Source organism: Montipora capricornis, chromosome 3 (genome assembly GCF_036669925.1).
Source record: "Montipora capricornis isolate CH-2021 chromosome 3, ASM3666992v2, whole genome shotgun sequence".
NCBI lineage: Eukaryota > Metazoa > Cnidaria > Anthozoa > Scleractinia > Acroporidae > Montipora > Montipora capricornis.
Genome location: NC_090885.1, coordinates 8891759 through 8905877, shown reverse-complemented (window position 1 = coordinate 8905877; position 14119 = coordinate 8891759). Strand labels below are relative to the sequence as shown.

The following is a 14119-nucleotide window of genomic DNA, read 5'->3' as shown; positions in this document are numbered from 1 at the left end:
TCAAATCGGTTAAAAACAATACCAGGGCAATGTAAGTTCATTTCCAGTCAACTTGCAAAATAGACCGTTTTTGCTTGTACATTTTGTTTTCCCAATACAGATTATGTCATAATACTCAGGAGGTTAATTGGTCCTTTCTTTTTTCTTTTGTATGTAAATCCAGCCAGCCCCGTTCACGGGGATAAACCCCGATCAAAATTGGATTGATGATGAGGCAGACATATTCATGCTTGCATGTACTCTTTTTAATGAGCAAAACAAGGACTAATCCTCCTGAGTATTACCACATGATTTGTATTGGGAAAACAAAATGTACAAGAGAAAAAGGTCTATTTAGGCTAGTTTTGTGCAAAACTAAAAATTGACCAAAAATTGTCACTTACTAGGTTTTTGTTTCCAGCCCTACATTATTGTATCCTTAGTCTCCATTTTTTTTATGATAAACACATCTATGCAAATAAAGAAAGTTTAAATGATGTTTGTGCCATATTGTTGTTGTTGTTGTTGTTGTTCACGGTAGTTAATAGGAATTGGCCATTTCCAAATTCACTTTAAATTAGCATGTTTCAGATTTTCCATATGACATCCTGGCACTTATCTTAACCGTGAGGTGAATCAAAGCCATCATTTGCAGTAATCTTGGTTCTTTAATGGAGCCACAAACATCCTTGAAGATCATTGGCAAGAATACTGAATATACCCAAAATAATCACAAAGATCTTGACAAGATCCTCAAGGATAGATTAGGATCTTTGAAGATCTTTGGTAAGATTATTGAAGATCCTTACAGATCTTTGGTAAGATTCATAAAGATCTACAAAGATCTTAACAAGATCCTCAAAGGATCTTTTAAAATAATAAAGATCCTTGAGGATTTTTTTTAAATTCCTTGGTAACATTCAGGAAAGATCCACAAAGATCTTAACAAGATCCTCAAAAGATCTTTTAAAATCCTTGAAGATCCTTAAAGATCCTCAAGGATCTTTGGCAAGATTCTTGAGGATCCTCAAGGATCTTGGCAAGATCCTTGAGGATCTTTAAGGATCGTGGCCGAGATCCTTGAGGATCTTTGCAAGGAATTTTGAGGATCTTTTCTAAGATCTTTATTAGGATCCTTGAAGATCTTTATGACGATCTTTGAAGATCCTTAAAGATCCTTTGAAGATTTTCACCAGGGTCTACTTGGTACAGTATGTGAATCACATAAATTTTTGACGTAACACATTGTTAAACATGATGTTGTCAACTTTTCTACATGTTTGCAAAATTAAGAATGCTTGGGTATCCTTTTGGAGACAACCAATTAACGTATGCGAGAAACACTTCCCTTAGTTTTTCACACATTTACACTTGGTTCCCAGAAAAAATGAAGAACTTTAGTACAAGTAATTGGCTCAGTTTTAATATTTCCAGCACAGATGGTGTCACTTATTTAGCATAGAAAAAGAAACAAGGCTACATTTTGGGTAATAATCATTACATTTCCACTTGTTACTTTATTTCTCACCTTGACAAGGTTTTTTGAATTTTCCTGGAATATGCTCAAAAATCCTTTCAAATTAGCAGAGCTGAATGCTGGGCCAATAATCCTTTTTTGTCGTGCATGTGCCTTCCCAACCACTGCAAACAATCCTTTGCTAATACTTGGAACGACCAAACTCACAAATTGCTGCGTTCAAACTTGTGAGGATTTTTCACTGTTACAAATCTTACCAGCTCTGGGTCGGACACATACACCATATAGACACCTGGAAAAAAAAAAGATTATAGTTACTGTAACTACATAATCTTTGGACCAAAACCTGGGCCCTGTATGACAAAAAAAGAGGAGACTGGTCTAGTTTTATGATTGCTTCGTGGTGTATTAGCCTCGCACTTAATGTCCCGAGAGCTGTCTTTTAAAAACTTTTGCTTAGGCCTAATAAGAATACAGAGAGTATCCTAAACATGCATAAAAGCTAACCTTAGGCCTAATTAGGCCTAAACACAAGTTTTAAGACAGCTCTCAGGACGTTTTGTGCGCTCTCGTTTTCTGCGAGTAGCCAGTTTTATCCTGTGTACCTGACAGGCTCAGAACAGAAATCTTGTACTGACACTCCTACATGTATCTATAAGCTTAAGGTTCTCTGCTCCAATACTACACCCTCTGCATCATAAAAACAAGAAGCTGAAATCAAGACAATTGAACTTTGGAATGTTCATTTCTCATTGAACCTAAATTTTCCAGTGGCCCAATGTAGACATTAAGGATAGATCATTCGCGTGCAAGGGCTTACTGCAAAACATCATCAGTACAAATTGAGTTCTCACTAAGATAAAAGAAAATGAATAGAGAAAAATATTGGGTAAGTTAATAGAAATTGTGTATGACGCAATAGCAATAACATGAATGGATTTTTATCGGATACAAATCTGGTCTTGTTGACATTGATGGTAAAGTAAAACAAAGTAAAGCATGTGTCAAGTTTTTTGGCTTCATAGAAACTAATTGGGAAGGTGATGTCTCTCAAAGGAAAAGTAAAGAAACTTTAAATATCAGAAGTTAATTGTATGCTTGACGCTCAAACTAATTTTGGACACAAATTCATTTGCAACCGACTTTAAAATGAGAAGAACTTTAGATATTTTCAATGTTGAACTTTCAGTTAAGCATGCGGACAGTTGGAGACCTCAGCCATTGGAATAGGACAGCTATACTTTAAAAAAAAAATCCAGCGTGTGCCAGCATTTCCTCAAGTCCGCCTGCTACCTCTTCAAAGATTTATTTTTCTCGTCATTTCGCAATTTTTAATTAACCTCTTTTCTCAGCGTATTAAATTAAAAAGGAGGGGGGAGTTAAAAGGCACAAAATATTGCTAAACTCTACATAAAAACACAGAAGAAACGCCCAAGAGGAAAACAGTTAGAAAACGATCGTTTTTCTCTAATTTTATTCCTCGCTAGGCAGCTGTTTCGATTTTCTATGAAAACTGTTGACGGAAAGTTCGTTTGCACATCAATTCACAGAACTCTGTCCACAATGAAGTTAAAACAACCCGACTCCAACTCTACATTTTGCCGTATATCCAAGTTCATCACGAAACGATCATATATATTCATTCAGTGGTAAAACACATTTTAAATTATGTTGCAGTCAAGCTATTCCCTCTTTAATGTTATTATTTTTGAACCCAGCATCCGTTGTAGCTCATAGAGCAATTTCGTCAATTTTTGTTATTTTGACATGTCCGGGTTTTAATAAAGCATTTTGAATTCCCCACTGACGTTTCCTCGAATCAAACTGACGGGTCTTTAGTTTATAGCCTTGCGATCACGTCAGCTTTATATGCTTTGAGATTGTGATAAAATAATTCTTAAATGCGTTTGTGGTATTTCGTAACTGGTGATAATCATCCAAGAGGCGCATCTGATGTTTTCGTTGATGAATACTTCCAACTTCACTGGTGAATTCCGTGACACTTCTGGATCTCCCGCCGACACGGAGCTGCTAATAGTCGCTGTGTACAAGATGATTTTGTCTCCGTTGACAGTGTTCGGCAACGGTCTCTTAGTTTTAACAGGCCGTGTGGATCCCCTGAGAAACTTCCGTACGCCATCATCTTTATTCCTGCTCACAATGTCAACAGCGAACGTTTTCACTGGAGCAATTGTAGAACCCATTTTCGCAGCTGTGGAATACAACCGGTTTTTTGGACGAAACCATTTGCTAAATCTTGCTAAAGTGGGATCTTCATTGTCATTGCTTACTCTTAATATTTCCTTCGGAATGGTTTTCGCTTTAGCTGTCGATTGTTTCATCGCTGTGTCACGACCAACAAAGTACAGAAGGTGGATAACTATGAAACGGGCCAAGATCTTCGTGGCCATGGTTTCAATAATTGCGTTCACATTCTCAATCCTTCCCCATGGTAACATTGATGTAGAGACTGTTTTGAAAGTGGATCTACATTTTAATTCAACACTAAACTCCGCTCTCCTTGTAGTGTCATATGTCTTACTATGCGTCGCTTTTCAAACCATGACCAAAAAATCGCTCGATCTTCGCGGAGCTGGGAACACAAATGTCCGCCCTGGCACGGCAGAAGTCGACAAAATCTTTGCCCTCCAGAACAAATTTCGCAACCTGTTGTTCATCTTTGTCGTCTTCTCCACCGTCCCGGCAATTCTTTCAACAATTTCCTATCACTTGGAATTGTACTGCGAGTCATGTCAGAATGACAAGTCCATCGTTATTGTTGAAATAGTTTTCCTCAATTTAATATTCATGAAATGTGCCTTGGATCCATTTGCGTTTGGTTGGAGGCTTTCTCGACGCAGACAGGCTCTTAAAAGAATTATTTTCTGTCAGCTTCAAACTGTAAGGCAGATGGATCCCATCGTTGAACCATATAACCAGCTCCAAGAGACTAGACTTTAACAATGTTCCCACGCAGAGTCCATGGAAGGACTTTCTTCAATTCAATTGCTAGTTTGCAGAACAATCATTTTGTTGAAACACTGCGGAAAAAGCCATATATTCCTGCCAGAATTTGCCTGAATACTGATCGATCGGCGCACGCCAGGTATCATGGAATTCAAATCCGGCCTGTTTTCTAGAATTTGACTTGACTACGTTGCCTTCATCCTTGAATAATCTTGAGTACTTCAGATGTTCTTTACGTTGCCGATGCTTCAAGGTTCCGATCTAAAGCCCATCATAGTTAAATGCACTTATGACTTACGTACTCTTGAATTAGGGCTTTCCACAAATTTCCAAATGTTTTCTTGTCAGAATATTTAGAAGTTTCCAAGATATCTAGACAATTTAGAGATATTTAGACATATATACAACTGTTTTTGGCTAAGCTAGCTTTGCGTTTTCCCCGCTATTTTCTTGAAACATTGAATAAGTTCGGGGATTTTCCTCGACCTCCTGAAAATGTATTCCATATCAATAAAAGTGACCACCTAAGGGCCTGCTTATATGGAGGGAGGGTGCCGCGGCTAACCGAACTACCCGGCTAACCGAGCTACCCTGGGAGGGCGAACTTTTTATACGTTTCTTTAGAAAACGCATTGAAGTGGTAACATGCTAGATAGGATAGCCCGCCTACCCGGAGCACCCAGCTAGGCGTGATAGCTTTTTACTATGTAAACGGTTCGTGCCGGGCTATCACGGCTTGCCGAGATGAGATAAACCACGAAGACATGGTGGCGCGACGTGAATTTTTCGTAGTTACCATTTGCCAGTGTGATCTGCCGAACAGAATGACATTCAATCTGAAGAAATCAATGTAATTGACGAGTCTCAGGCAGAGAACAGGCCCGTGCCCGTGCAGGAAGCTGAAATAAGGTGAAAAAAAAGTTTCCTTGATCGGCTGTTTTGTTCGTTGTGCTTAGCGGCCGCTAAAAAGATAGCCCATGCTGCTCACCCACTGTCCCGGTTAGTTGAGTTGCATGTAAAGGCGGGCTATGTTTCAACCCTTCTAGGCAGGTAGCCCGGTTAGCAGGGGCACCCTCCCTCCATGTAAACAGGCCATGAAGGCTTTTATAGCCAGCCTCTTGCTAGTAGACAAGCGAAACAATACCGTGATGTCACAACATGGTGGCTTGGAACAATTCTCGACTGTGAACTTTACTTCTCGCTCAACCGGCTTAATAGCAGATGTATTATGCAAGCTACAAGTCTTCTTTCGCTTGTTAACACCTATAGTCCTTATAGAAATTACTGTGAACAACCTAGTTGTGTAAAAACGCCACACTCACCCATCGCTTGTCTGACTTATAGCCCCCTTCACTTTATTGATCCAACTCATACTGAGAGACACTTGTGCGATCAACGTACTGACTTAAGGTTGAACAACCCGCCCCTCCCCGGGAAAGGACCGGCTCTTCTTTGTATTGCTAGGAGGGGGCTGTTGAGAGGGCTCAAGAAAACGAGCTTTCACCGATGGGAAGGCTTCGCATGCTCACTGCAGTATTTGTAGAACACATTGATTCAGTTCTAAAGCTCCTTACATTTAATGTGGCTGATGTTTTATGGTATTTCGTTTTTCAAGAAGGTGCTTCATAAAGGAAACAATTAAAAGCGATAAAGTACAACATTGCATAAAATCTTCAGTTAAGACATTTTTAATGTGGACTAAAACACCCTAAATGAATAACAACAAAAGTGATAGCACCACAAGTCAGGTGAGTGGTTGCCATGAAATTGCTATGTGAAAGAAAAATTGCCGTTCTCTTAACTAGTTTACACCATTGGCCAAGTTTCGCACGAGTTCTTCAAAGGAAAAAAAGGGGGTGGCTTTATTGTTATTTTAAGTGCGTGGGTTTTTGTAGATTTTGTACTGATAATTTTTAAGGTCAACATCACCCTCGTAAAAGTATACGTCGCGATTATCTATGGAAACTTTCGTTACTTCAGTCTCGTCCATATTGACCTCAATTACCCAATCGATTTTGTCCCAGAGTCTTTTGCTGTTTACAACATTGCCTCTGTCATCGTAATTGTTGAGGAGTATTTTCTTTGGGTCACTGTTTGGGTCAATGGAAGTAAAATAGACTCCTAAAAAGAAAAAAAAAACAAACTTGTCAAGCTGTGAAACAGACAAGACGAATGGTCACGTACGCGTGTAGCAAAACCAGAAACCATTTAACCGGATATTAAGCACAGTTTACTCTGGTTGGAAATTCAGAATATATGTAGCAATAAATGGCATAAATATTAGCATTAGTTCTTAGCATTTAAAATCAGAGATTACACTCATATTATAAAAGGCAACAAACTAGTTGATTTACCACAGCCATGTCTTCGATTCTGTGGGGGTGTTTTGAGGGTAGATCCTTTTATCTCTTTACTCTTTGCGATACCATCAGCGCCAGTTGCATCGGTGTAATGATAAAGCGTTATCTAACCGGCAAAAAAGTGGAAATTTCAAACTGTAAGCTTTTACTGCGAGAGTTCAAATAAAATATTATCATATTATCATTATCATTTATCCCTATCGACAACAGTCCGTCCGGCTAGCTTTTCTTTAGTATGGATAAATTAAACAGTTTTTCTAGGGACCAGGTGTATTGTGTGTGCTGAGTATACGTTCCACTGTATCGGGATATGCCCTCTATTTCTTATCAGGTCTTGAAAAAGTGGATTCTGAACCGCGTAAATTGACCATTATTCCGCATTACTTCCGCATTAATCTGCATTTGGATCCAGAGAATCAAAGTCTTCATTTAGTGGAATGGCTTTCATAAAATTGCTTAAAGTAATACATAAATCGTGATTCATTTCTCCTGCCTACAGGTTTCAAACTTGGCGAGTAAAATCGGTCGTGTTAAATACGGGAAATATCGCACACTTGTCACTTAAACTCTGGCCCACGCTGCCAACAATCGCAACGAAAGCCTGCCTGTGTGTGGGGGTCATGCAGTGTTGAAATCGAAACTAGTTTACGTGTCATTTTACAAATTTCATCATATTGTTTCTGAAAGCTTTACCTTGCCCATGTTGGTCAGTAGAAAATAAAACTCTTCTATAACTTTCCTGATTTGTGCTTGATCTTAAGGCTTCAACCTCGCTTCAACCGACTGCAATGGACGAAGAAGTAACATGAATTAGCGGAAGTAACAAATCATGTGGGAACAAATTAAAATCACGTGTAAGCTGCTCATCCAATCACTGAAAACTTGCCCCAGGATATGGCCGCCTTTAAAGTGGCGCAACCGTGAAAATAGTGGCAGCGCTCCGAAACGTTGCATCACTTAAACTCTTTCCGAGAATATGGAAAACATTGCGAGCAGTACGGGACTAGACACATAAAAACAATCTTTTGTACCCTTTTGAAATCTCAATCTATTGAACATATGAAATAAATTTCAGTTAATCAACAACTCTTGGGCGCTTTCCATTATGTCAAACCGACCGGTCACAGATCAGTGGGAATACAAGAGGAAAATGGAACGACATTTTCCGATTAAAGCAAACCAGCCAATAGAAATGTTTTTTTATTTTTTTTCTGATTTCTCTAATTAAGAGCAAAGAACCGGTTTGTCAAAACTGGAACGGGGAATTTCGGTCTTTCTTAAGAGAGCAGGAAGAGTAAAACCAAAGCTTCGGATCCGGGGGCCCGTTTCTCGAAGCTCCCGGTAATTACCGGGCCCGTTAAGCTGTTTTGTTTTTCATTGCAGATGGGAGTTTCGAAACTTTTATAAACTATACAGTGAAGTTTTCAGCTAAAGAAACAAAGTGGACTTCATTAGAGGTCAGAACACACCCTACTTTTCTCGAGACTTCGATTTCAAAATAAGATACCGGGCCCGTTAACTTACCGCGTCTTTCGAGAAACGGGTACCAGGGGCCCGTTTCTCGAAATACTCAAAATTCTCAAAATTCTTGCTTACCCTGAGTTTGCTTAATCGGGCTTTGAACGACCCAGCCCAGCTGAGAAGCAAGATGACGCTAACAAAGACAACAAAGCATTGACATAAGTCATTTTATGGCGGCGAGCAAATGGCAAACCAAAATGCTCTTGAAATGCAGTTCTAACAACTCCAGCGTCAAGTCCAGGAGCAACTAGATCGGGAGTCGCCACAATGTTAGCCTGCGTTGCAGCAGGACGTGTCACAAAATCCCCGGTATAGTCTATACCGGCGATTTAGACTGGCTGTCTGCGACGCAGGCTACACAAAGTGGGCTTTTGTCAGCCACACAACTGACCCAAGTACAATCTATTGTACAAGGGTCATTATACGAGGCGATAGAAAAAGCGGCATCAGTGGCAGTACAAGCCGCAGTTCGCGCTTTCAGTGGCTCGCCTCCACCATGCACCAGCTCCCGATTCAGCAACCCCCGCAGGAGAATGCTCTGTGGATGTTATGCACCTATCAATGTCAAGCCAGAGGGGGGAGGGGGTGGTCGAGAAACCCACGGGAATAGGGATTTTGATCGGACATCACGTCCACATGGTGGGTAATTTGGCATGGTTGCCATTTTGGATAATAGGGAGAGTCTGGAAACGAGCCGCCATCTTGGAAAATACCCAGAAGGCGTTTGGATGAATTTCCCGCGTTCACGGTTTCGTTGGTGAGAAATGGTTGAACGATAGGTGAGTGAAAATGTGTATGTTTGCTTTCTATTCTAAGCCAAAATTTTTCGATTTTAATGGCCTCAACTATAGATTTCATATTGAGCTTTCAATCTCTTGTTAATATACTCTTTTTTCTGTCGGTTTTCGAAGGAATTACATGTGCAGAACTGACCTGCCCAGTTATTAGCATGATTGCACTGTATGCTCTTCCCTTGCCCTAGTATGTCGACAATCATTTTTCGCCCGGGGGTGGAGATTTTGATAATTTTATTTTAGAAAATGTCAAAATTGCCCCCTCGGGCTTGACACTGATAGGTGCATTACGCCAACTTCTTCGGCAACTTCAGCAGCATCCTCAAGCAATGGCCTACCCGAATCACAAATAACAAGTCCAAATCTAGATCTGCAACAGACACAGCAATGGATTCCGTGCATGAGGTGCCAGCCAAACTGGTCAAGGAGATCCTCGCCGCTGAGTTCATAGAATTATCTAAATTGCTTCCCAAGAACTTTAACGTTTTAAATCCGTTTCAGTGAGGCGATTAAAGAAACAGTTGAAAATTCAGTCATTAAAGTGAATAAGGCCAAAGGTACATCAATAACTGACATCTGGGAGTGGACGATGGCCTTTAGGGCCTCCATGGGTGTTCCAATTAGCAAGTTCCCACACCGTGCCTCTGACTTACTAGAATATATGTCTCTTATTTGTGATGCTGCTAGATATCATAAGGGGTTAAGCTGGTGTGTGTATGACATAAAGTTCCGGCAGAAGGCTGCCACTAACAAGTCATTTTTTGTCAACTATTGTCAGTCAATTTTGGCTCAAAACCTTTACGGTTGCACCTTCAGTTCTAAAGGAAGTTTTCCAGTCAGGACCCTCATCGTCAAGTACCTCTAGGGGACCGAACACTATACTTGTCACAACTTAAACAGGGGAGTTTCCTGTGCCAGAACCTCTTGCATCTATGCCCACGAATGTGACAGGTCTGGTTGTGGGAAGGATCATCCCTGGATCAAGTGTACCACTAACTATGGAACAGAAAAAGAACCTCCGCCAAGGGTGGGAAAGTCACCCCCTGCCCGGCAACAAAGCATCCGCCACCGAGAAAAGTAGCTTTGGTGGTGTAGTTACTCCTGTCAAAGTAGAATGCTTATATCAGACCTTATCTAATCATCCTGAAAGGGAATTTGCCAACAAACTGTTTTCAGAGCTGTCAGGGAGGGGGCTAGGATTGGTTATTCTGGTGCTCGATCGTCACGCTTTTCAAATAACTTACCTACTGCTTATTTAAATTCTGAGGTGGTCAAAGCAAATTTAAATGACAAGGTTTCGGATGGGCATAGCATGTCCCCTTTTTTCACACCCCTTTTTGAACATTTTCGAGTTCAAACCTATCGGTCTTGGTCCCAAAATACAATCCGACGAATTCCGAACGATGTCTCATTTACCCTAACCTACGTTTGTGACCTTTGGCATCAATAATTTCATTGAAAACGATGATTTCTCCCTCCAATACATTACTATTGACAACGCCATCGCAGAAATTCAAAACTTTGGTCAGGGCTGCAACATAGGAAAAACAGACATAAAGTCTGCTTTTCGTCTCATCGGATCCATCCAGATGACTGTGAACGTTTGGTATGTTCTGGAACGGGCAGCATTATTTCATCAAGGTTCTCCCATATGGGCTTTACTCTGCCCTATACATTTTAAACCAATTGTCTGATTCCATTGAGTGGATCTTATTCAAAAATTGTTCCATTACCTTTGTCTGCCACATCTTGGATGATTTCCAAACAGTGGAACCACCCTGTCCTATCCCTCTGCTGGATTCACTTTGCTTGGCAAGTCTGTCATGTATGATCTTGACCTTCAAAACTTTGAATACTCCTATCTCAGCATTTTGAGGAAAAATTCACCAAATGGTTCGAAGGGAAGTGACTTTGCCAAATTGCTCTGAAACGCGGATGAAACTACAAAACGCAATAATGGATCTTTTTCTTGGTTTCAATCCTCAATTGTTCCTTATATATACTGAAAACACGACCACCGCAGCTAACAGGCCCGTACTATTACTGATCGCTGATAGCCATGTCGATGGTACTTCTCATCGTGTCTAGCTCGATTTTTGTTTCTTCCCTTAACATCCTTGGCCAGTCGGCCAATATCCCTCAATCTTGTTTTAATCAATCAGTGAAGGTTAGATGTATCACAGACTCATCTTTACCACAAGAAATCCAGGCCTCTGGTGATTGAACATCACGGCAATCCCTCCAAATTTCAGGAAAACACCGTGGATGGTCAACATGTCAACATGCCAGGGACCATCCAATTCAACACACACACACACACACACACACACACCTCTGCATATAAGATTTCTGAACAAGGCTGCCTAAGAAACTTTTGATGGGGTTCAAATCAGTTGGGATCAGTTTTGTGAAATAGAGCAATTGAACTTGGACTTTTAAACAAATTGCAATCCTGCTCAGGTATGCAAATACATTGACAAAAATGACAAATTAAATAATAAATGCAAGTTGTGCATATTTTTCACCGACATTTTTTTCAAAACTGCCTTAGTTTGTTCAGGAGTAAGAGAACCACTGTGTCACATACATGTAAATATCTACAATTCAAGCAACACACAAGCATGAGAGTTTACACACTCAGAGGAGTGCATACAGCTGAAAGCGGGAGCTTGTAATTCAGTTAACCACGAAATGTCTACCCAGAGAAATGAAAAGTTGAGACCACTTGGTTCTACTGTTTGAAAATATTTGAATTTATCTTCAAAAATATATGAATAAAGCTCAGCATTATACGCAGATGATGCAACAAATTCGACCGTTAGATCTTAGGTAAATGTACAGTGCTCTTTAGTTGTCAACGTCATAGTTATTGCACCTTTAAGGTACTACGACCAAAAAACAATTCTTTTTTTTCTTTGGATTTCAAAACTATGTTAACTAAACACTAACTGACCCAAGTTTTAAGTTCTGATTTTAAAAAGACACCTGTTTATTTTAACTGGAATTTTCTTATTTATTGGTCCGGTATTACTAACTTTAAAATCTTGAAAGAGCTGGATCGAGGAGAAAATGACGTCAAAGACTCACTAGTTTAAGAATGCAATGCGTGTATACGCAGGCGAATTATTATTAATATGCAGCACGGGAGTTTCGGGCTTTCAGACTTTTAAACCGGTGTTTTGCGTATGTAATAAATTGCGTTTACACGCTGAAATTTTAAGCTAGTGAGTAAATGACGTCATTTTCTCTAGATCCAACCCTCTGAGGTCCAATCGGCCAGTTTTGAACGTGAGTAATAGCGGACCGTGAAATAAACAGCCTTTGGATAAAACTCAAAGCTCAAAATTTTGCCAGTTAGGTGTTAAGCAAACACGCTTTCAAAATCTGAAGAAAAAAAAGAAATGATTTTTTGATCATAGTACCACTTTAACCTTTTTCCTAGAGAAGAAGAAAACTCGGATTAATTCGGAGTCAGGAGGTTCGGCGTCACAATGTCACTGATGACCTTTTGATCTTCTTTTCTTAGTGATGTCAGGACTGTGGATTAGCAGACTACCCAAAACAACGTTTATAATTAAGGCTAAAACAGAAAAAAAATATAACAGCATGTAGCTGTCAGTCAGATAATGACTACCCACCTATTCCAATCCCAAATCCAGGGTGAACAATAAACAAGGATGGATACTGTTCTGTCCAAATCCGTATCATTTTAAGGAATCCTCCAGAGCGAAAGAGTGTGACAAGATGGCCGATCAACGGCAAGGCACCTGGAGGACAGGGAATCCTTCGTAATGGTGACAATCTCTCTTCCACAACCTTGTACGTGAGCCATGATAAAAGAAGTACAAATGCGAACAGAAATAAAAACTTCAAGCCAGTAATGTCGGCTAGTATTTCCAGAATCATGTTTTCTTTTTTCGATATGCAGCAGCTCTCACGATCTGATCACAAATGAACAGTTTGATGCAATGCAATATATAGCCAGATATGTGGGCTATTTTTGCAAACTTTCATCACTGTGACGAGGGATGAAGAAACTATTGCAAAGCGTGACAGGTTTTGCATCATACCACCACACAGGTAAGGACTGGGTTCCAAAACACGAGAAATACAGTGTACCACCAGGCCGGTGAGGGTCAGTAGGTTAAATTGGGGGTTATTCACCCTTGGCACCTTCAGAAACGAAACGTATCTATTTTGACTTCAGGGTGAACTATTTCACATTGAGGTAGATTGGGCAATCAAAACCGAGTTTGTAATTGAAAATCTAAACATCTGTGAGAAACAAAACGTTAACAAACTTGTGAACACTTGCAAACAAAGACAAATTCCATTCAATGTTTCTGGCGTCAAAAGCAAAGAATACACAAGAGGTGCATTGTCATTGACATCTGTGAGAAACAAAACGTTAACAAACTTGTGAACACTTGCAAACAAAGACAAATTCCATTCAATGTTTCTGGCGTCAAAAGCAAAGAATACACAAGAGGTGCATTGTCATTGACAATGAAGAAATTGAATGCACAAGTTCGTTAACGCTAATAGGAGTCCTTATGAAGGATGAAGAGCCTAGTTCCTGAAAAGACGAAGTTACAACTGTTTAAAGCAGTAATTCTCCCTAAGCTAAACTATTGCTCACTTGTCTGGCTATCTGATCAGTGGAAACTGGAGAGGATCTAAGAAAAGGGACTGAGAGCGGTTTTCAAGGACATTGTAACAACATACGAAAATTTGTTGAAGGGGCTAGGTCACGCTTTTAGGTAATTTTGTTTAATTTTGTTAGTTATGAGCTCTAAACGTCAAATTGGCAGAGCAAGAGTCTTTCATTTGCAAAATAACGGCCACGTAACAATTGAGAATGATTTTCCAGCTGTTTAAATGACATTTTGATATAAACTGATATAAATTTTAAAAAAGGTGGGCCGACGTTTTCCAAATTTACCCAATTGCAATCCATTTCAATCCTGCCCAGTTTTGTCCATCCTTGTCCCTCCTTAGCTTTCCTGTGTTTTGTTTGAATT

General features: G+C 39.9%; 2 protein-coding genes and 1 pseudogene across 2 annotated transcripts; 1 reads left to right on the top strand and 2 right to left on the bottom strand.

Annotated features, from left to right (window-relative positions):
* The window catches only part of LOC138039806 (cytochrome P450 4c21-like), a 25776-nt pseudogene extending 12772 nt beyond the window's left edge, over window positions 1-13004 (bottom strand).
* LOC138041702 (adenosine receptor A1-like) lies at window positions 3422-4417 on the top strand. Its single transcript, XM_068887443.1, has one exon. The coding sequence runs from the start codon at window positions 3422-3424 to the stop codon at window positions 4415-4417; it is 996 nt and encodes a 331-aa protein (XP_068743544.1).
* LOC138042091 (uncharacterized) lies at window positions 5977-7622 on the bottom strand. Its single transcript, XM_068887838.1, has 3 exons — window positions 7477-7622; window positions 6778-6889; window positions 5977-6544 (listed from the first exon to the last, which is right to left on the bottom strand). The coding sequence occupies exons 1-3, from the start codon at window positions 7483-7485 to the stop codon at window positions 6297-6299; spliced, it is 369 nt and encodes a 122-aa protein (XP_068743939.1). The 5' UTR covers window positions 7486-7622; the 3' UTR covers window positions 5977-6296.
* Window positions 13005-14119: the final 1115 nt, after the last annotated feature.

Coding starts and splice junctions, on each gene's coding strand:
- LOC138041702 (XM_068887443.1), top strand. CDS start 3,422: ATGAATACTTCCAACTTCACTGGTGAATTCCGTGACACTTCTGGATCT.
- LOC138042091 (XM_068887838.1), bottom strand. Junction 6,545..6,777: donor GAATCGAAGACATGGCTGTG/GTAAATCAACTA, acceptor TTTTCTTTTTAG/GAGTCTATTTTACTTCCATT.